Raw genomic sequence first — 22316 nt, 5'->3', positions numbered from 1 at the left:
CGTTTGATCCGGTCTAGGCTGAAACCACAAGCAGAAGAAGCGGCGTCGCTTTGATTTGGTTCCCCCCGTTTGTTTCCCCAATCCCTATTAAAATGCTTGAGTAGCCTACCGTATATAGTAGACTAAAAGATGCATATACCAAACGCATTTTTCAAAATCAATACTACTCCGCATCAAGGGGTTTATTAGGTAGGCCCTAAAGGTATGTCCTTAAACTGAATCCGGTTTGATCTTTCCGGCCAAATTGAGTACTACAACATGAGGTAGAGTGGTTTCCACTCCCGAACGGATCAATCCCCGAAAAGTGAAGGGATCCCAGACTAACTTGAATGTATCATCTTATGACTCATTGATTGCCAAGGCCCGAGTTTCCCGAGTTGGCAGCCATTTTGAAAAAAGAAGAAATCCAAAAATGCCTAAAATGTATTAGGCATGATCGCAATCGCGAAATTGCATGTTTAGCCCCATAACAAACACATCTTTCAAAATGGCAAAATGTTTGTTTTGTCTGACTTTGAAGGCTTCTATCTCATGAATGCCTGAACGGATTTCGGTCTATCTAGGCATGGGCGTCTATCTAGGCATGGGCGTGCACGATCCGTGCACTAAAAATTGATCTGTGCACTAGAAATGTAGGAACGTGGCAGTGAGGAACTTGGCGGCCATTTTGAAAATGGCAATCAATGAGTTAAAAGAATTGCCCTCACTGTGTAGAAATCCATGCCGTTATGCCACATCTCCAGTATTGCCTTTTGTATGCTTAGTTTAGTGTGGTATCAAGTACTGAAAATAGCCGACCTCCAAGCTCACAACGCGTCGATATTTTCACCAAAAGGCCCTTTTAGAAATGTCAGCCCCTGCCTCTCTAACATTCTCTGCACGTCCCTGTCAGCGTGTATCTATTCTGCATCTAACATGAGGCAAGACCCAATTCAGAGTGAACATTTCCCCGAACTAAATATCTTGAGATGGGGGTCCGCGTCCAAATACATATCAGTTTGAAAGCCGATGGTCCGATTCTAAAAACGTCTTTTAAATCCTAACAGTTTTCTGAAAAAAAATGTTGCTACATAAGTGGTTCTCAAACTTTGTCGCGTCAAGGACACTCAAAATGATATGTATTTGGCCGCGGACCCCCATCTCGAAATATTTTGTTCCAGGGACCCCCCAGAAGGATGACCGCCCACCCTGACGAGCACTAAGACTTGAGGCATTCATGTTGTTTAACATGGTTCTATGCGAGGCGTTGTGAGCATGTAGATCTGCTATTATAACAATATTTGACCATTTGGCCAATGATTAATTTGTCATTTTATGATGTATTATAAAGTCTATGAATTGTCACTTTAGAAATGTGCAGTTACCCTCCATACACTTTGTTTGTTTACTGTTGAGTTAGAAAACAATGTTGCTTCTGGGGACCCCCCAACATAATTTGGGGACCGACCCACAGGTTGAGAACCACTGGCCTATAGACTACTATAGGCTTACACTCTCATAAAAAGGGGCCCCTAGACATTCTAAAGTTCGAGAATTGTAGCATTATCGTTTGTGTGGGGTGGACCAAAACTCGTACTTTTCAGGATTCAAGTGTACAAAAAATTTACAAAAGTAGCATATCGTCGTGGTCGGGTGGAAACCTTGTATGTCCAAAACCGTTCGTTTTGCATTTATCATTTAAAAAACGATTTAAACTAGTGAAAACAGCCGATCTACAAGCACAGAACGCCTCGCACCGCGAGGCGTTGTGTGCTTGTAGATCTGCTGTTTTCACTACTTTTGTGTGACGGCCTTCTATGATGAAGCAGGGCTTTACTTTGCGAAAGAACGTACAAATTTGAAACTTGGAGATACGAGGTTTCCGCCCGACACCGACGATATCTACAAGCTCAAAGCTTGCATATCTGATCTGCTACTTTTGTGTGATGCCGTAGTATGATTTGCGGGGAGAAAATCCCACAAGGGGTTATGATATGGACACCCCCATTTTCTTTTCTTTTTTTTTCTTTTTTTCCATTTCTTTTTATTGAGCCACTGAGCCAGTGATATTTCTGAGTCATACCTAATACTATAGGAATTTCTACGTATCTCTCTCTCTCTCTCTCTCTCTCTCTCTCTCTCTCTCACTCTACACTCTCTCTCTCTCTCTCTACACACTCTCTCTCACTCTATACACACACACACACACACACACACACACACAAGCACACGCACACGCGCACACGCACACACGCACACGCACACACACACACACACACGCACACGCACACACACACACCAACAACAACAAACGCCACCAGCACCACTTAAATGACTCACGCACGGACACAACGGGGCATACGTACAAGAGTAGTAGTAGATCGCCGTCCAGATATTTCCCTTCAGCTATTTATAAATTGCAGCACTATACAACGAGCCAGCAGCACGAGGCGACAACGGGTTGACAACGAGCAGCTCATGGCCGCAACGATGTGACACGTCAGGTTGTTGGTTGGCTTCCCAACTCGCTCTGAATTGCGTTCAAAGCAATAATACACCTACAGTATACGGTATGCCTGTCAAATGCACGTGCGTGTAGGCTACTTGGTATTGTAGCTCAGTGTTACAGTGTACCAGGGGGATCCCCCAAATCTGTGTGTGATAGAAACATTTTTTTATCAACCACTTGAACCCTATAGTGTCCATATTCTGAGAACTGTAGCCAAAAATAGCCGATCTACAAGCTCACAACGCCTCACGCTGTGAGGCGTTGTGAGCTTGTATAGATCAGCTATTTTTGGAAGAGGTTTGGTGCAGAGGGGAAAAGGAGCAGACTAAGTACAGAGTGAAAGGTCAAGTTTATTAAGTATCGACGGTTCAAGTGGTTAAATATCTGAAATTGACATGAATCCAAAATATACTGAGGATAGTGCTGTCAAATAATGAAACTATATGGAATCTATGAAAAGTTTGTGGGGTCCCTGCTTCATCTCTCTCTCTCAACTAAGGGGTCTTTGGCCTGAAAACGTTAAAGACCCCTGGTCTAATGTAATCCTGGGCGCTACACTCCCTCTGCCCACCTGCTTCTTTCTATGCACAAGGAGTCCAAGCCAACAAACGTTGCCAGGGGGAGTTTCCCTATAGGTGGACCTAGAAGCACCTGGAAGGAACAGCACGTTCCAAACGGTTCCTTTCCCCTCCACCAGGCGCCCTGTTTGGGAAAGGAGACGAGAGGGGTGTTATCAGGGGCGTCACAAGGGGGCCCAAGGTGGATTTTATACTTTAGCTATTGAAAAATAGCAGATATATAAGCTCACAGCGTGGCACCAAGTGCCGTGCTGCGAGCTTGTAGATCTATATTTTTGAAAAGTTGTGAAAATGTGTGCAAATCGTTGAATCTATTTTTTTTTAAGCAAACATTTGTAACTCAAATTTTGCTTCTGGGGGATCCCGGAAATAAATATTTTGAGACGGGGGTCCGTGGCCAAATAAAGAACAATTTGGGGGTCCTTGACATGAAAAAGTTTGAGCACCACTGACATAGAAACGTATCACAAAACCTTCAAAGTCTTGCTCAAAATGTTCGCGATTGTTTCCCAAAAATAGCAGATCTACAAGCTCGCAGCGCGGCACTCGGTGCCGCGCTGCGAGCTTGTAGATCTGCTATTTTTTCAGTAGCTAAAGCACAAAATCACGGAGTGAATCCTTTTGGTGCGACACCCCTGCAAGAGGGGTGTTATAAGTGGTTGTAAACTGCATGACCCTTGTGGCGTAGAGAACTTATACATTCCTCTCACGGCTCTCTCTCTCCTCAGCACCGACTCCAGCTCTAACACATCATCAGTCCTTTTGTGCAGGAAACTCCCGAGCCAGCCAGCCAGCCTGCCCACGCACTCCGCACTCCCCCTTCTCTCTCTCTCTCCTCCCTCCCCACCCACCCTCAGTCTCCCTTAGGGGTGTAACGATACATTTTAACAGCGATACGATTAGGGATGGAGCTCGTAAATTTGTTATTGATAATGAGCACCTTATCGATCCTGCTTATTGAGCCGGGCTTTTATCGAGCCCACTATTGAGTGTTTTCTAATATTTGGTGGAAGGATATGAGACAACAAATTCAGAACATAACTAGTAACTTTTTTTTATTGGTGATTTATTTGCGACTGTGAGTTTGTGGCTGACCACCACCTATGAAGATGACAATTGACGAAAGTAACAAATATCATTACATTTCATTAAAACAATCATTCATTAGTGTGCAATAAGTGTTAAATGGCTTCATATTATGGATAGTACTGTAATAATTTCTTGGTCACCTCTTGTCTTGATTGTTTAAACATGACATCATGGGACGCTATGCTCGATAACAAGCTTGATAAGCCCAAAGCTTATTGATACCGGGTACTCAATAAATCTGTTATCGGGTTATCGAGCTACCCTTGTTTAGGGCTCCATCCCTAGAATCGATACACATCACACGATACATGGTTAACAATAAGATACATGGACGATATTTGTTCATTCATGATGATACGATACGATTCAATGATTTAAAATCGATATAGTAACTATTTAGCAAAGAAATCAAATCTGTATAAAACGTGTAAAAATCTATTATTATGGAAGTAAACTCTGTGATTATCTAGCAAATACATGGACATTATATTTCAACACATACCGGTATGGACAAACCCACCTTGACATGAACACAGAGATTACACACATTTATCGATAGACCAAGAGTAGCTATATGGAATGGAAAGGTAATTAGAACCTTCTTTTTCATTTTCCTTCTTAATTGCTAAATACAAGGCACAAATACTTAGTTTCCATACAATCAATTATTTGCATTGCAAAACGATTCGATACCGATTACTACATTTTAAAACGATACGATACAAACCAAAACGGTACGATATTTTGCTTTTGCAAACAATATAGTAGATCATTGCAAATTAAAATCTTTTTTTTTTTCATTTTTTGATTCAGTTACTATATCGTCGTTGTCGGGTGGAAACCTTGTATCTCCAAGTTTCAAATTTGTACGTTCTTTCGCACAGTAAAGCCCTGCTTCATCATACAAGGCTGTCGCACAAAAGTAATGAAAACAGCAGATCTACAAGCACACAACGCCTCGCGGTAGATCGGCAGTTTTCACTAGTTTAAATCATTTTTAAAATGATAAATGCAAAACTAACGGTTTTGGACATACAAGGTTTCCACCCGACAACGACGATATGGTTACACCCCTAGTCTCCTCTCTCTCTCTCTCTCTCTCTCTCTCTCTCTCTCTCTTTCTCTCTCTCTCTCTTCTCTCTCTCTCTCTCTCTCTCTCTCTCTCTCTCTCTCTCTCTCTCTCTCTCTCTCTGTTTCGTTTCGTTCACATTCTCAATCTGTCTTGTTTTCCAGGGATGCTTTGGAGCAACAAGCTGAGGGAAGCTCTCCGTCCCCGCCTTGCAGATGTGGCGTTGCCTGCTTGTGTGTGGACAGTCGGTCCACTTATGAACTATATGAATTACAACACAATAGGTGAGGCTTATGTGCGTGGCGTTGCAGTGGCGTCAGTTCAGCAAAAGCTAAGGTATGGCAACATGACTGGTGTCTTGCAAGGCGCACGTGTAAGACATACCTTAGCAACAGGCATGATGATTACTAGAGTGGATAGTATTAACAACTGACTGCCACACTTGAAACAAATTGCCGCTCCTGCTAATTAACAATAGTACATCGCACCTGTGCTGACCCCACTGAACCTGGAAATAAACCGTTTGTCAAGATAGGGGGGATACAAGTGTTATGGAGAATACAATTGCGACCGAAGGTCGCAGTATACCATGAGAAAGGTCATAGCTTGTCCGTCAGTACAGGAAGTGAACTTGTCCGTCTTTCAGTCAGTACAGGAAGTGATGTCACGTGACATCACCTCATCAAAAATCTAACCTTGGATATTCATATGTCACTGTCCCATATACATCACTGGCCAGATGGCCAAGAATTGGCGTGTCTTACTAGTACTCTGGTGAAAGCAATAATTGTGTCATAATTTGCATTGTAGTTAGCTTAAAGTAGTGTAATAACAGAATAATCAACGCAGATAGTCACAGAGACATTCGTGAATGTATTTTAAGAAGTACACTTAGATTTGCCCCCCCTGGACATACTGTACCTTGCCATACCCAATTGACGCCTCTGTGTCGGTGTGCACGTGCACGCAGTATCTGTGAGCATGTGTGCTTGGGTGGGCGGGCGGATGTGCGTGTGTGTATGTGTGTGTCCATTGACACCCTCCAACGTGGATTCCTTCATTCATCTTTATGGCAAAGCACTATGGGTAACAGAGCTGTTACATCACCCTGCTTAATTGGTATGGGTGTAGCGCTCTCTCTCTCTCTCTCTCTCTTTCTCTTTATCTCTCTCTCTCTCTCTCTCTCTCTCTCTCTCTCTCTCTCTCTCTCTCTCTCTCTCTCTTTCTCTCTCTCTCATTTCTCCCTCACACACGTTTCAGTGTGATGTCACTGAGTGCTTGTATCCTTGGAATCAGTCACAGAGCTCTGAGTCTGTCTTGAGACATGACTCACCTGCCAGTGAGGAGCCCCCACCGGGAGGAGGTAAAGCCTATACATACAAGCTCACAGTAGATACAGCTTGTAGAACTGCTATTTTTGAAAAATCTTGAACATTTTGTGCTTTGAATATTTCAAAGGTTTTTTTTTTTTTTTTTTAAGAAAACTATCTTTCTATGTCAGTGGTGCTCAAACATTTTCATGTGGAGGACCCCCAAAATGATTTGAACATTTGAGTTACAAATGTTTGCTTATAAAATACATATATTCAAAGATTTTCATAGCCTGCTTCCAGACCATAGACCCCGCCCACTCTCAGAGTGGACTCTTTCTCTGGTTTGGATCTGAGTACATGAATCGGGATTTATTTTCGGCTGCTCCAATGAGCGCGGGAGGTGGGGGTGGGTCTAACGAATATCCAATCCGCGCAGCAGTTGAAACGATTCAAACGAAGTTTACACACACAGGCAGGCTGAGGAAGGCACACACACACACACACGCGCGCGCGGGCGCGTTGATTTCACCAAGCTGTTAATGTTGATTACATGCGTGCACGCTCGCAAAAAAGTCCCTCGTCCGTAAACCGCTCAGAATAGGCACAGTTTCAGACTACTGCGTGAGCTGAGTCTGAGATCAGGCTAAGATTTGCATGCATTTTCACGACTTTTAAAAAATAGCAGATCTACAAGCTTGCAGCGTGGCACCGAGTGCCACGAATATGCTATTTTTCAATAGTTAAAGTATAAAAATAACAAAGGCCCTCCACCTTCGGCCCTAGTAACTCAGTCACACTCCCAAAATATGTACAAAATATGAGCCAAGCTCCTAACAAGGCATATCTGCTGGATCAAGGCCGCCAGGCTAATGACCAATCATGACTCTATACCCCTAGGACAAGCCTGGGCCCTGTGTCCTCAATTCCCATCCTGGTTAACCCATTTAGGCCTAGAATTATTGAATGCTTTAACCAGTGAAAAATAGCAGATCTACAAGCTCACAGCGCGGCACCGAGTGCCGCGCTGCGAGCTTGTAGATCTGCTATTTTTGGAAAAAGTTGTGAAAATGTGTGCAAATCTTTTATTTCAAAGCGAACGTTTGTAACAAAAATGTTGCTTCTGGGTGGTCCCTGGAACTAGATATTTTGAGATGCGGGTCCGTAGCCAAATACATATCATTTTGGGGGTCCTTCACTTGAAAAGGTTTGAGAACCACTGACATAGTAGTCCCTCAAGAACAGACTAACTGAGCTCCAGTTAAGTGAAAAGGACCTTTTCTTTGACGATGGCCGGCCACATTGCTGACATAGAAACATAGGTTTTTCAAAAAAACCTTAGAAGGATTCAAAAGACACTTATAGAATCGGGTCAAAATTCAAATTTTCACGATTTTTCAAAAATAGCAGATCTACGAGCTCGCAGCGCGGCACTCGGTGCCGCGACTTGTACTTTGTATGCAGTTAGGGTGGATTCTATAACAGATTCTATAAAATGTTTACCCCTAGAACTGCTTGTTTTAAAATTTGGTTTATCAATTGTCGCATTTTCTCCTCCTCGCACAGTTATGTTGGGGTTGTTTCACAAGATAATGCTCGCCGCTCAACTCCGCCCCTCCCCCCATATTACCCAATCAAATTAATGTAGTGCAGTTACTGTACAGAAAGTACTACTTTCAGTGCAGTAACTACAATAAATTAATTTGATTGGGTAATTTAACATGGGGGTACATGACATCAAAAAATTATGATAATCTGATAGCCTTAATTAGCTGTTTTGGCCGTGTCGCTGTGTCACCCGGCCATTGTGAAACATGTTAACCAAATGGTTTCATTTTACGCTATAGAGTTAAATTGTCGTTTAACATCTTTTTTTTTTTTTTTTACAATAAGCCTACACAATTGGGGAAGGTAAGAATTGTTATCTGTTATCTCTCCCATCCTCTCAATAGAGCAACAAAGTCATCATGACGTGACTCGCTCATCCCACGGTTCCACAGAAGTAATTTATCTATGGAAAATAACATTGAGTCATCTAAAATTGTGTCAGATACCGGTAAGCGTTGTGGTCCAAAAATAGGGGTGGGGGGGGTCGGGGGTCGTATCCAACGATAATAACATATCCTAAGTCTTGGGTCTAGATAATGGACCTTAATATGAAAAGGGTTGAAAGCTACCGCTCTATACGTGTAGTTGGGGTGAAGAAGGTGACTCCTCTGCCTCATGGCTCTGATAACTCTTTGTGTTTTAAAGGTCTCGGCTGGTGGGAACTGATCAAGGACGTGCAGAGAATGTTAGAGTGGCAGGGGCTGACATTTCTAAAAGGGCCTTTTGGTGAAAATATAGAAAATAGCAGACCTCCAAGCTCACAACGCGTCGCAACGCGACTGTTTTCGGTGCTTGATACCTCACTGAACTAAGAATAATCAAGTCAATAATGGAGATGTGGCTTAACAGCATGAATTTCTACACAGAGAGAGCAATTCTTTCAACATAAGATTCTGCATTCAAGTTCAGGAGAATTTGGACAAGGTAATTCTCTTGAATGTTGCCTTCAGGTATGGCATGGAAAGAGGGTATTTGCATTTCTTACACCATAGTAAAAACTACATTCATGGTCTGGATAGGGCACTTTTTCTTCACAGACAGACAGATAAAAGGGCAGGGGCTCCAGCCCCCTTTGAAGTCTATGTGTGCACGTGCCTGGAACTGACAGATAGAAGGCAATGAGCACATCAACGTTCAAAGAGCTGACTGGGTTCAAAATATCTGTGAAGTTGTGTTTCTTGTAGCCTACTTCAGAATGTTTCTTTTCCCCCACCCTCAATATAATGTGTCCTCATGTGCACTGAGATGGGACGTTCGCGAACAAATCGAGTCTTTTGAACGGCTCTTTGAAATGAACGATGGGATCCGGTTCTCAGTAGGGAGCCGTTCCTTGTGGTGGGAAAAGTACTCAAATTATTTACTTAACTAAAAGTATCAATACTGCAATGTAGAAATACTCTGCCACAAGTAGAAGTTCGACATTAAAATGTAGAAGGCCTTCTTGAGTAAAAGTACAAAAGTATTGGCATCAAAATGTATTTAAAGTACCAATAGTAGAAAGTACTCATTATGCAGAATGTCCCATTTCACAAGTTTTCCAATGAATGTAGAAAAATCATTTGAAAATAGCAGATCTACAAGCTCATTGTGAGCTTGTAGATCTGCTATTTTCAAATGGCAGAAATGTATCCTATGGCCAAAATGTATGGGTTGAAGTAGCCTGACATTTCGTTTCACTTCATTATTCCGTCTGAGGTCGCTCCCGCCCAGGGCGATAGCTGGGATGGGCGTTGCCAAACAGGCAGTCTTCTGCGATTGGTTCACCGTCTGACCAACACATAACGTAGTGTTGTTATGTGTGGCTGGCTAGTGGCCTGTTGCTTGCTAGTGCTTCTTGCTAACCAAAGAAACAGGCAGAATAAGAGCACTACGAACTAGTAATCAAACACAACATAACATGCCACTGGTGTTTCATAGCGAGATCGATACGATCACATTTTACCGCAATTTACCGCATTTTACCGCGACGCGATGCGCGGTATGGTACGGCGGCGGCGGCACCACTGGTTTACTTGAAACTCACATGAGTTCTGGGAAACCCCCACCCACGCTGATCACAAGACGCTGATTCACGACGCTGATTCGCCGTACGGATTTTCGAGCGAGGAAGGCCTCTTCAATGAGAGCGATTCTAGACCCTGAATCACCAAACAAAAATGTAAAGGGGTGTGGCTAGCGATTCAGGGTCTGGAACTAGGCTAGGGTTGAAGTGATTTGCAATCATAATCAAAATCTACAAAGTAACCAGTAAATGAGCCAGTCTTTTGAACAGCTCTTTGAAAGGAACGGATCTTAGAGATCCGGCTCACTTCATAGAGCATTAAATCCCATCTCTAGTGCACTGATGGTTTTCACAGTTTGATAGATGTGCACCCATGATATGCAGAGTTATTTCATTCATGCCAGAAACCATAACTTTGGGAAAGCGGGGTAAATTGAACTTGCTTTAGAACTTTCACAGCAGTAAAGGATGTTTCAATGAGATGTTTTGTAGACTGGCTATTTTCACTGTTTTTGAAATAGGGCTTCCTTAGACCATTAAAACCGGGAAAGCATCATCAGTGTCATTTTAGATAGCAAGTTAAGTTTTTGGGAACACATTTAGGATTTAGAACATTGTTTTAGATACAAGCTCATCACTACATTCTACATTGCGAACTGGTACATCTGCCTATTCAGGGGTGTCGCACCAAATTCTGGGCCCTGGGTACAAGGATTCACTGCGGGCCCCCCAAGTCTTTGAACATTTCAAATCTTTCTATGTCAGTGGTGCTCACACTTTTTCATGTCCCATGTTCCCAGAAGCAAAACATGAGTTACAAATGTTCACTTAAAAAATACATATCGTCATGTCTGGCCAAAACCTCTTAACTCCATTTTTGAGGTTTTAGATGTTTTGGCATAAATCAGGGCTATTGAACACCATTTACATCTGAGTGTTGGTTAAAAAAATCAAACCTCGGTTCGAAGTGAAGCGGTGGACAGACAAAACCTCTATTCTGAATGTATTTGTAGCTTACTACATTTTTTAAACCCTGAAGGCCAAATTATCATGTGAAGCTTGACCAATCCTCAAAGTATCCATTCATCTAACCGGGAGGGACATCGACATTTTGCTTTTTGAAAAAGCCTATTCATTCTGGACTGATATTTTACACGTACGGGACAGGAAAAATCTGTTCATTCTGGCCTGGAGTGACCATATATGGACATAAGGTAACATACTTTGTGTTTTTGAAAAACCCTGTTCATTCTGGACTGAGATCACCATATATGGTAATTAAACGGACATTCTGTTTTTGAAAAAGCCTGTTCATTCTGGACTGAAATGACCATATATGGGCGTGATACACACAAAGCCATTCATTGGAAGCGGTTTTCACCGCTTCAAAAATATTGAACCCTGTGGTTGCCCTGTGGGGCGTCCACACTGACAAAATGTAGGAGACAAAAAAATGAAGGGACCCATAAACTAGACCAGGTCAACCTGGTTGTGCCAGACCCCCTGTCTGTCATCATCATTTATGACATCATGCCTTTTGTAGGCATGTCATCATCATGTCATCATCATATATACCCTTTATATAGAAAACCCGGACAGACAGACCGACATTTGCTTATGTAGGCCTACCCATTTCATGGGTCTGGCAAAAATATGTCTGTGACCCACAAATGGGTCTCGACCCACCGTTTGGGTAACAGTGCCATAGAAGACTTTCCCATTGAAGTGAAGGGAGCAACTCTCCTTAAATGGCTCTGTTGTGACCTAAACTGACGGTGATGTCATTGGCTCACTGCCTATTAAAATCTTTTTTTTTACTGTGGTTAATCAATTATTGTAATAATCTATGATCAGAAACATTGTGTTTTTGAAGCCGTGAAAGCCGCTTCCAAGGTGTGGCTTTGTCTGTCCCGTACATGTCCCCACATCTGGTTGGTCAATTTTGTCTATCCCGTACATGTCCCCTGCATGCTTGACCAATTGAGGATTGGTCAAGCTTCACATGCCAATTTTGCCCTCCAGACAAAATCATTCATTCAGAATTCAGAATTCATAGAAATATCAAACCACATAGAAGGTATAGATCTAGAACACAGAACGTATAGATCTAGAACATAGATTTCATAGCTTAGAACACATAGAATAAAACATGTGGCCTGTGGTATGGACAGCCATGCGGACATACGCCTCCTATGTCACCTTTCCTGTGGCCCTGGTGGTTGGAGCGGTGGGATACCACCTGGAGCGGTCCATGAGGGGGACCCCTGAACCGCGAGAGGAGAGGAGTATCCAGGAACTGAGGCTGGAGAGGAAGCTGCAGGAACAAGCAGGGACGGACAGCTCGCAGGTCCTTAGCCTCAAAGACAAACGGGAGTTCACTCCGAGAGCGGCTCTGAACAGGAACCGACCCGAAGAAAGCTAGCCCTTCATGGGGTGAGAGACTCTCGCTTTTGTCGCGCCTGGCGCTTGAACGGATGATGTAGTGGGAGAAATATGTGAAAAAGGTGTTCACTTCCGGCAGAAAGCGTGAAAATTTGCGCACAATTTATTTTTGTGCGCTGAATTCAAAAATCACACCCAATGTGAAGTGAGCGGTGGTCGTGCTTGCATAACGTCTTCAATTGGTAATTGGTGATGTGATACAGGCTACACACACACACACACACACATTGCTATGGCAAAACGCTGAGGAAAACACATTGCTATGGCAAAACGCTGAGGAAAAAGACTAGGATATAAGTCTAGGATGTAATTGGTGATGTAATATGGCTACACACACATTGCTATGGCAAAACGCTGAGGAAAACACATTGCTATGGCAAAACGCTGAGGGGGCTTGTAAATAAAATATAAAAGCCATCTCCCCCATAGCCCCCCCAGTCCCAATTCTCTGGAGCCGCCACTGCATTTATCTGGAAGCCATAGGGGATGGTGGGTAATTGAGTATGTACTAGGCCATTTGAATGAGTGGAAGCGTCTTTGCAATAAGTTAAGGATTCACAGATCTTTTCCACCCTATTGTATCAATCAATATACCTATAACAAGTGTCATACAGAGCTACGGTATATGAGCCTGACTTTCCAATTTGATTGCATGTCTGGATGAAGTTGACTGTTTATCCCCACCTTTGACATACAGAACAGCTGTCAGTGCTGTGTGAGTACTGTGATATTTGCTATGGTATAATTTAGTCACTCGCTTGTAGACTAAAAGGGGATCATTTTTAACTAGAGATACTGTCCCTCCAAAACAGTGTGGGCTCGCTCGTGACTGTATTCTACAGCGTGCTAATTGTCATGTGAAGCTCAACCAATACTCCAGCTAACACCACTCCCAGATTTTCCACACCTCAATTGCACCTCATTGGCTAAGGGCCCTGCCTTTGTACTGTCTACTGTCTATAAATAATGAAGATAACATGGTGTTATCGCCTTTCAGGCGAGCCCACAATAATATTACTGTTGTGTTGGCTTAGGAATAAATTGGTTTAGGAATAAATATGTCTAAGAAGACATAGGCCTAAGGCTCTGAATCACAACCTTCTTGAATATTTTTTTGTGCTCTCTTAAAGATAGTAATGTGTCTTTGGGTGTGTGAACATAATAGATGAGCAAGGATAGATGAATATATAGTGCCGTTATATTATATTGTTCCTTGTATCTCACTGAATGCTGCCTTATTTGTGATTTCCTTCCCCTGTATTGATCTATGATAAAATTGTTACTTTGTAAGAGTAACGTGTATCTTGTTTAAGGACACTCATGGGCTAGGCACGTATTACATTAATACGTTTGTTGTAACACAACTTATGTGGCATACAGATACAGGTTGGAATGTGAATGTGGATGTTTTTATGTAGGTCGAACCAAACGAAGACTGAGGGACAGGGTTTCTGAACATGTCTATGCTATTAGGACGGGTAATGAGAAGTACCCTATGGGCTATGGCAAAACATTACATACTGGCTGGTCATGTCAGCCCTAATGCCCTTAAGGTGATGGCTATTGAGGTGGTCCTCAATTCCCGGAGGGGTGGGTATAGACTAAAACACCTCTTACAAAGGGAAACCTTTTGGATTTTTAAACTTAAAGCTATGGAGTTTCCAGGCCTCAATGAGGAAATAGATTATTCACCTTTTTTATAATTGTTCGGTCTGTTAAGGGATTTTGAGTTATTGTAAAGTGATTCTTTCTTGAGTACCTACAAACTGTCCTTTTGTGTATTTCTTGTTTTCGTTTTTGGTGTTTTAAAGTGGTTTTGGGTAGGTTTTCATATTGTCGTTGTCGGGTGAAAACCTTTTATGTCCAAAACCGTTCGTTTGAGTTTATCATTTTAAAAATGATTTAAACTAGTGAAAACAGCAGATCTACAAGCACACAACGCCTCGCACCGCGAGGCGTTGTGTGCTTGTAGATCTGCTGTTTTCACTACTTTTGTGCGACGGCCTTGTATGATGAAGCAGGGCTTTACTTTGCGAAAGGACGGACAAATTTGAAACTTGGAGATACAAGGTTTCCACCCGACAACGACGATATGTATAAGTCTACATTTTGTCCTGGCATGGTTTTAGCCTCCCAGTCAACCTGTATATGAGCTTGTGATGTCGTATCCTGTTTCCTATAAAAGCCATGTTTGTTCAACTGTTTTGCTTAGTCACCCTGAAGAAGGCATTATGTGCCGCAAGATATTTCTTGCCATGCATTAGCCCTAAAATAAAGGCTTTTTAACTGTCCCTCAAGAGTGCCTTGGTCTAACTTTTTTTGCATCAATTTTGTCACCTGGCTACCAAAGAGCGTGGGAGATTTTTACTCTACAGCCAAATAGATGCACTCCTTACCCTCTGTTTTCTAGAAAATATTGTTCCTTTGAATCAATTGAGGGCTCGCTTTAAGCCAAAAAGCAATGGTATAATATAGCTGCAAGCAGCAATAAAGTGGCCAAGCCAGAAAAAAGTAGGAAAGGAAAAAAGCAGCGGAAAAAAGCAGGAAAAGCAAGAAAAGTGGGAAAAGAAATCAAAGAAAAACTAGAAGCAGTGTTCTTCCGAGAACAGGTCTCCGGCAGTTCAGGTAGGTTTTTGTGATTTGCCATCCAATTTGCGTGATTCTAGGGCAAAATCTGTAGGAGCAGTGTTCAAAAATATGTTTTGCAAAAATCGGCCTGATGGTGGCGCTAGAAGAGGGGCATGTGAGAAATCAGGGGCGGAGGTTGTGATTTGCCATCCAATTTGTGTGATTTTAGTCCAAAATCTGTAGGAGCTGTAGGAGCTTTGTAGATCGATTTTCACATGGCCGTGGTGAAAACATGTAAAAAAAATAAAAAGTCTTCTTTCAAACTAATAAAATAAACCTTCAAAATACAAATACGTAGATGTTCATTTCATACGTGAAGGTGCCGTCTATAATTTCAGAAAACTTGTAATTCAAAAATTCTTAGTCTTGATGTAAGTAATCAACTGGAAAGGTTTCATTGTGGTAGCTATTAGTTAATTTCTTTACCCGATTCACCTGTAGTGTCTCGCCTTGTGTGTTTTATATTAATAATCAAAATCGAAAATGTAACTAGTAACCTTTTTTCAAATTTGTAGTGGAGCAAAAAGTACAATATTTGCCATTGAGATGTAGCAGTGTAGAAGTAAAAGTACTGAACAAATACTGGACAGTGCTTGAGTAAATGTACTTAGTTACTTTACACTGCGCCTAATATTTGTAATAGTCGGGGAGCCACAGGCCCAAAAGCTCAAAGAATAGGGTTTTACCTGTGACGTCATGACATACTTTTTATTTTAGTTTCTTCTATTCACTTGGTCATTAAGGTACACAGAATGAGAGGCCTGCTCTGCCGGAAACATTGCAAAAAAAGTTATTGCCATTTGTATTCACTGTCCCATTGACTTCACTATACAGGAAAAGAATACAAAAAATAAATCTGCTTTAAGTAGCATGTGAGGGGTCAAACTAGGGGTCCTTCATGATTCTGAATCCTTTGCAAGCTTTTGTTTTGCATGAAAAACATTCCTTGGGCTAGATGTTGGCTTCTCAAAACTGTGAAAATTGATGAGTCATCAATTTTCACTGTAAGGTTTCACCGTCGATGGGACAGTGAATATAAATGGCCATGACTTTTTTCACAATGTTTCCGGCAGAGCAGGCCTCTCATTCTGTGTACCTTAATGACCAAGTGAATAGAAACTAGACCAGGTCAACCTGGTTGTGCCAGACCCCCTGTCTGTCATCATCATTTATGACATCATGCCTTTTGTAGGCATGTCATCATCATGTCATCATCATATATACCCTTTATATAGAAAACCCGGACAGACCGACATTTGCTTATGTAGGCCTACCCATTTCATGGGTCTGGCAAAAACATTAAATTAAAAGTATGTCATGACATCACAGGTCCTCTCACATTTTGGGCCTGTGGCTCCCCGGCTATAAGCATTAATATTCCCTGAGCTTCCGCTGCCCCCCACACTCTGCGTGGGTCCCCCAATGTGTCAGGAAGGGAACAACCCTGCATTATGTAGGACGCTGCTGGAAGGATTACTGCCTGGACAGGACAGGGGGATGACTCAGTCCACATGGGGGCCTGTGATCTGATAGTTAGCAGCAGGCTCCTCCGGGGAGCAATAACCCTTTTGATTAAAAGGTCTGGGCCATAGAGGCCAAGGACAGGGGAGGAGGGGAGGAGGAGAGGGGCAGAGAGAGAGAGAGAGAGAGAGAGAGAGAGAGAGAGAGAGAGAGGAGAGAGATATGTGAGCGGTGCTGTCTGCAGCTGGGTGCTTCTCTTCCAGGGACGTGCTGGCCATTGGGAAAAGCGGGACAACTCCCGAACGGCCGGTTTATTCCCGGCCGGTCCAGGCCGGCCATTAGGAAAAAAATAAACTGTTTGCCCAAAAGTAAAAAATGTAACTGTTTGCGCCAAAGTAGTGAAAACAGCAGATCTACAAGCACACAACGCCTTTGTGTGCTTGTAGATCGGCTGTTTTCACTAGTTTAAATCATTTTTAAAATGATAAATACAAAACAAACGGTTTTGGACATACAAGGTTTCCACCCAACAATGACGCAATATAACTCATGTAATTGACCCACTGGCTTATCACTTGTCATGATCTGAAATGGCAAATCTTTGAATAGCAGCAGCGCTATAGAGAGAGATCTCACTATAGCGCAATGAGGGCCTCTCCAACTCTTTTTCCCGGGCTGAATCAGGGGCCCAGCACGTCCCTGTTCTCTTCACATGAAGCACTCGCTGTGTGTAAGTCTCCTCCTCGTTATGTCGTCTCCAAACTAAAGCCTGTGTATACTTCGCCGTATATGACTTGTGTTGCATGCCGAAAATAGCTGATCTGCAAGCTCACAATGCGTCACATCCACAAGACGACGTGAGCTTGTAGATAGGCTTTTTTATCATTCGTGAAAATGTGGAATATTTGTGAAACATTTTAACAACACAAATCTCATATGGGGGTTTCTGGCAAAAAAATATTTTCAGATGGGGGTCTGTAGCTAAATACATGGGGGTCTTGCATCTGGAACTCCATATATGGAGATAAGGACATGCACGTTTCAGGAATCCATAGACCCCACTATGTCACACGAGACCCGTGTCATAGAGGGTCCACAGAGACTGATATCATCACAGCTGAAATCAGGGACAGAACGGCCCAAACAGGGAGATTTGCACGTTTCATGCACTTTTCACGACCTGCAAAATGGATGTGTCGACAGAGGCACTGTATCAGAGAAATCAACAACCGCTGCTTGGCTGACTTCCCTGGAAAAGAAAGAGTGTACACACGGAGTGTTTCTTCAGTGTGCAAGGACTGACAGATACAGATCTCCATATATGGCCATATCAGTTGGATCACTGCTGCAACGTAGCTGTGAGCTCCCGCGAAGCGGGCGCAATCCCTAGACGTGAGCGGCCCGAAGGTCCGCGAACTTCTAGTCTATGGAATTTCTTACATGTGTTTGTTTGTTTAAGATACAAGAATGTATATGTTATTAAAAACCCACAAATGGGTCCTGACCCACTCTTTTGCAACCAGTGCTGTGAAGGATGAAGAGCTATTCACTTCACCGCGTTGTAGTTTCCTAGCTATCACCTAGGCTTTGTTAAGTATTTTTAGGTGATAGCTTTAAAACTACACCGCGGTGAAGTGAATAGCTCTTCACCCTGGACTCTGATAGAGGCTTTAGTTAGACATTCTACCACTTTTTCGAGTCACGTGTTCAAATACTGGATTCTGAGTGGCTAAATTCCGGAGGTTATGAGAGGACAACTGCCGCAAAGTTGTGTGTCCGAGATCAATGCGCCTCAGTGTACATCCGGGGACTTCAGGAGGTAGTAGAACACCTTTCCCCCAACCAACAAATGAAGGTCGCAGCGGTCCTATGTTTACTAACGTGCGTACTATCGTCGCCGATTTATTTGGATCCAATGCAATCCGCCAACTTTAAAGCCCCTTTTCTCTGAACCTATGCCTTTCTGGAAGCGAACAGCCTCTATTTACGGCCGGAACGGTGCTTTTAACTGACGTTAGCTTAGCTGTAAGCTAGACGCATGGATTAGTATGGAGTTGGCGCCATCTGTTGGTGAGTAGAAGATGTTGTTGGTGGAACTATCTGCTGTCTCGCGGAAGTTTTATAGGCAATAATGATTGTAACTTAAGATCCTTGCAAGTTACAACTATGTGTTTTCTTTCATGTATACGGGAAAAAGTGGTAGAAAAGCTATTTACCACTCGGGGTCGGACATTATGCTCTCATAATGTCCTGAGTGAGGGTGTTATCGGACTCGGCTGCGCCTCGTCCGATAACACCCTCACTGCGGACATTATGAGAGCATAATGTCCTCTCACTCGGGGTAAATTGCTTACGTATTGACACACCTACAATCTAACACAGCCATTATTTAATGGGCTGTATGCACAGCAGCCGTTTTGGAGAGAAGGGCCTCTTCTCACTTCCTTCACAGGTGTTACCAATAATACTAACGAAGGCTCTGTTCCATTCTGGTCAAACAAGGTGCTGATATTGTGCATTTTGGCTCACTGGAAACACTCTGCTACACCAGGGGGTCTCAAAGTGTGGTCCGGGGACCCTCATGGTTCCTTGGGGGTTTCTAAATGACCCCTTAAAAGGTGTGTAACTCTGAGAGTGTACAAATGGAACCATATGGATCCATACACTCTCAGCGTTATTGTGGTCCTTGAAATAAAAGGTTTCAGAACCTGTGCAACATGAAATGAAACAGAGCCTTCATTAGTATCATTGGTAACACCTTTGGAGGAAGTGAGAAGAGACCCAACTTCTCTCCAATATGGCTGCTGTGCATACAGCCTATTGCAGCCTGCCATGTTTTTACACTGCTGTAGTTTTTGTCTTACCGGAGGTGGAAAACAAGTTACTCAATCAGCCCAGGGTTTCATGCCCCTTGTGGGCAAATGTTTTCTTAAACCTGTTATTCTTAGCTGTTTTATTATGGGCTCTGTTGTGGACCAACGCAATCAATAGAGAGACTGGCTTTAATCTTCCCAGTGTCTCCTTTTCTTCCAATTAACTCGGCCCGGCTCCTCCACTCCCAGTTTCATTACATGTGTGCGTGTGCGTGTGCGTGTGCGTGTGCGTGTGTGTGTGTGACGTGTGTGTGTGTGTGTGTGTGTGTGTGTGTGTGTGTGTGTGTGTGTGTGTGTGTGTGTGTGTGTGTGTGTGTGTGTGTGTCCGCGTGCGCGTGTAGTGTTGCGTTGGTCCGGTCGCGCGTGTAGACTAGGGTGACCATATTTCCAGCCACTCAAACCGGGACGCAAAACACTGTTGGTCTGTTGCCTAAAACTGGGACCCTAAAAGCAATGCGCACGTTACCGCGCACGCGCGTGCCCATTCTCTAACGTTCGTGCACGCGCACACATGCACCTCAGGGTTGCAAACAGGCAGTGAGTGATTGACAAACAGGCTCAGTGTTGAATTCAGACACGCAATGAATTTGTTCCTTTTTTCTGATTGGTTAGGTGAGCATGTTTTCATGAAAAGAACATGATAAATGTCTATACAACCACTGAAAACAGCTACTATTATTTTAATTCTGGCGAAAACCGGGACAATTTTGCAGTGAATGTTGAAAACCGGGACATATTAGTGTTTTAGAGATATTTGTCGGGACACTGGGACACGCAGCTTGAAAACGGGACTGTCCCGGGTAAAACGGGACGTCTGGTCACCCTAGTGTAGACGCCGTCCCGTATCTTTTCTGAGCAGGGTCACGCCTCTCGCGAGCACTCACCAATGAAAACAACCCCCAAGTTCACGCCTCGACAACGTTTAGAAACGCTTTAATTTCACAGGAGCGTGGCGACACTGCGACATAACATTTGTTCGACACTGGTGAATGTTAACCTGGTGAAATGCTAACCTGCCGACACTGGTGAATGCTAGCCTGGTGAATGTTAACCACTATATGCCTAAACCTAACCCTAACCCTAACCTCAGTAAACTATGCCAGTTTATGGTCAGATCTATGTAAGCAGGTCTCAGAACGGGCTGTCTGATTTTAGGTCCGATTGTGGCAACACAATCAGGACCTACTGCTACTGTGCTGAGTGGGGGTTGGGGAGGGGTGGGCAGGCCTGAGAAGGAGGTGGGGAGGAGTGTGAGGCCAAAACTGGCTCAATAGCGCTGTCCTCCCACTCAGGACAAGGTGGTACTGCAGCTGTAAATGCTCTGAAAGCCAGGCAGAAATGACAGTGGCTCTGTATTCAGGAGTGGTAATTTAGCCTCAAACCTTTCGAAAAACGTTTTTGGGACACAAACAATGTTATATAAATAATTTTTAAATGTATGGTGTAGAACCTTTAAAAGGAGTTTTTTCCTAATGACACAAAGTCCTCCTATACTGCTGCTAATGGCAGCCCCGTGCCCCCATGTCTTTGGGCTAATTGGGTAGTGACGATTTGAGATCACGAGGAGAGTGGCTAAAGTACTTAACCCGACTCAACCTGTGTTCCTCGAAAAACACACCAAACCCCTAGCTGCTCCTGACATGTACCCTAAGCAGGGGTGTCACAGGGTGGGGGGGGGGGAGTGGGACTGAGTTACTAGGGCCCAAGGTGGATGGGCCTTAATTATTTTATACTTTAGCTATTGAAAATAGCAGATCTACAAACTCACAGCGCGGCACTGCGTGCCATGCTGCAAGCTTGTAGATCTGCTATATTTGTGAAAATTTGTGTAAGTTGTGAAAATGTCTACAAATCTTTGAATATATTTTTAGGCGAACATTTGCAAGTCAAATTTTGCTTCTGGGGGGTCCCTGGAACTAAATATTTTGAGATGGGGGTCCGTGGCCAAATACGTATCATTTTTGGGGTAGAAACAGGTTTTTCAAAAACCTAGAAGGATTTGAAATATTCAAAGACTTTCACAAATGTCAAGATTTTTCAAAAAAATAGCAGATCTACAAGCTGAGTGCCGCACTGTGAGCTTGTATATCTGCTATTTTTCAATAGTTAAAGTACCCAGGGCCCAGAATTTGGTGTGACACCCCTGGCCCTAAGCAGAGCACTGACTAAAAGGCTTAAATGAACTCATTCTGTGCCAATGATGTCTCTTGACGTTTTTTTTTTCAAAAGCCCTGGGTGCCAATGACGTCTCATGACGTCTTTAGTGTTTTTTGTATAGAAAGATTTTTTTTTTCTTTTTTCTTTTTTTTTTTTAAAGATGTCAAAATGACCTGAGATCAGAGAGATGCTTTTCTCTGTTTGTGTGTTGGCTCCCTCGTTTAGCTGATTGAGAAAATGTGTGTTCATTCTAGTGGATGGACACTTTTTTTGATTCAAACAGCTCTATCTCTGGAACCATTTGTCTGATTGACAAAATTCTTTTTGCCACTGAATCACAACAACTGTGTCTGTTTCTGTGGGGAAAAAAATATATAAAAAAAAACATTTTTTTTCCTTGGAGCCATTTTGGCATTTGGCACAGAAAGAGTTAAGTAAAATCCACATCACACTGGCCCCTCTCCCTCACCCAGACGGTTTAGTGTTTGACTTCTAGCCTTGGCCCCGGTCCTCTGCCCAGCACCAGAGGGACCCCCTCGGGCCAGACATGACCCAGCTGCCAGAGCCTGTTGTCCGGGGCCGCTCAGCCAGCCAGATGGCCTCCCACCTCC

General features: G+C 43.2%; 1 protein-coding gene across 1 annotated transcript; it reads left to right on the top strand.

Moving 5' to 3' along the window:
- Positions 1–12293: 12293 nt before the first annotated feature.
- Positions 12294–12566, top strand: LOC308298254 (small integral membrane protein 12-like; the record flags this gene model as incomplete). Its single annotated transcript, XM_080741815.1, has 1 exon — positions 12294–12566. One exon carries the CDS (start codon positions 12294–12296, stop codon positions 12564–12566), a length of 273 nt encoding a protein of 90 aa, XP_080597941.1.
- Positions 12567–22316: the final 9750 nt, after the last annotated feature.

Source organism: Nannobrachium achirus (genome assembly GCF_963921795.1).
Source record: "Nannobrachium achirus genome assembly, chromosome: 14".
NCBI lineage: Eukaryota > Metazoa > Chordata > Actinopteri > Myctophiformes > Myctophidae > Nannobrachium > Nannobrachium achirus.
Note: the sequence above shows the minus strand (reverse complement) of the source record. Positions and strands in the feature narration are given on the sequence as shown.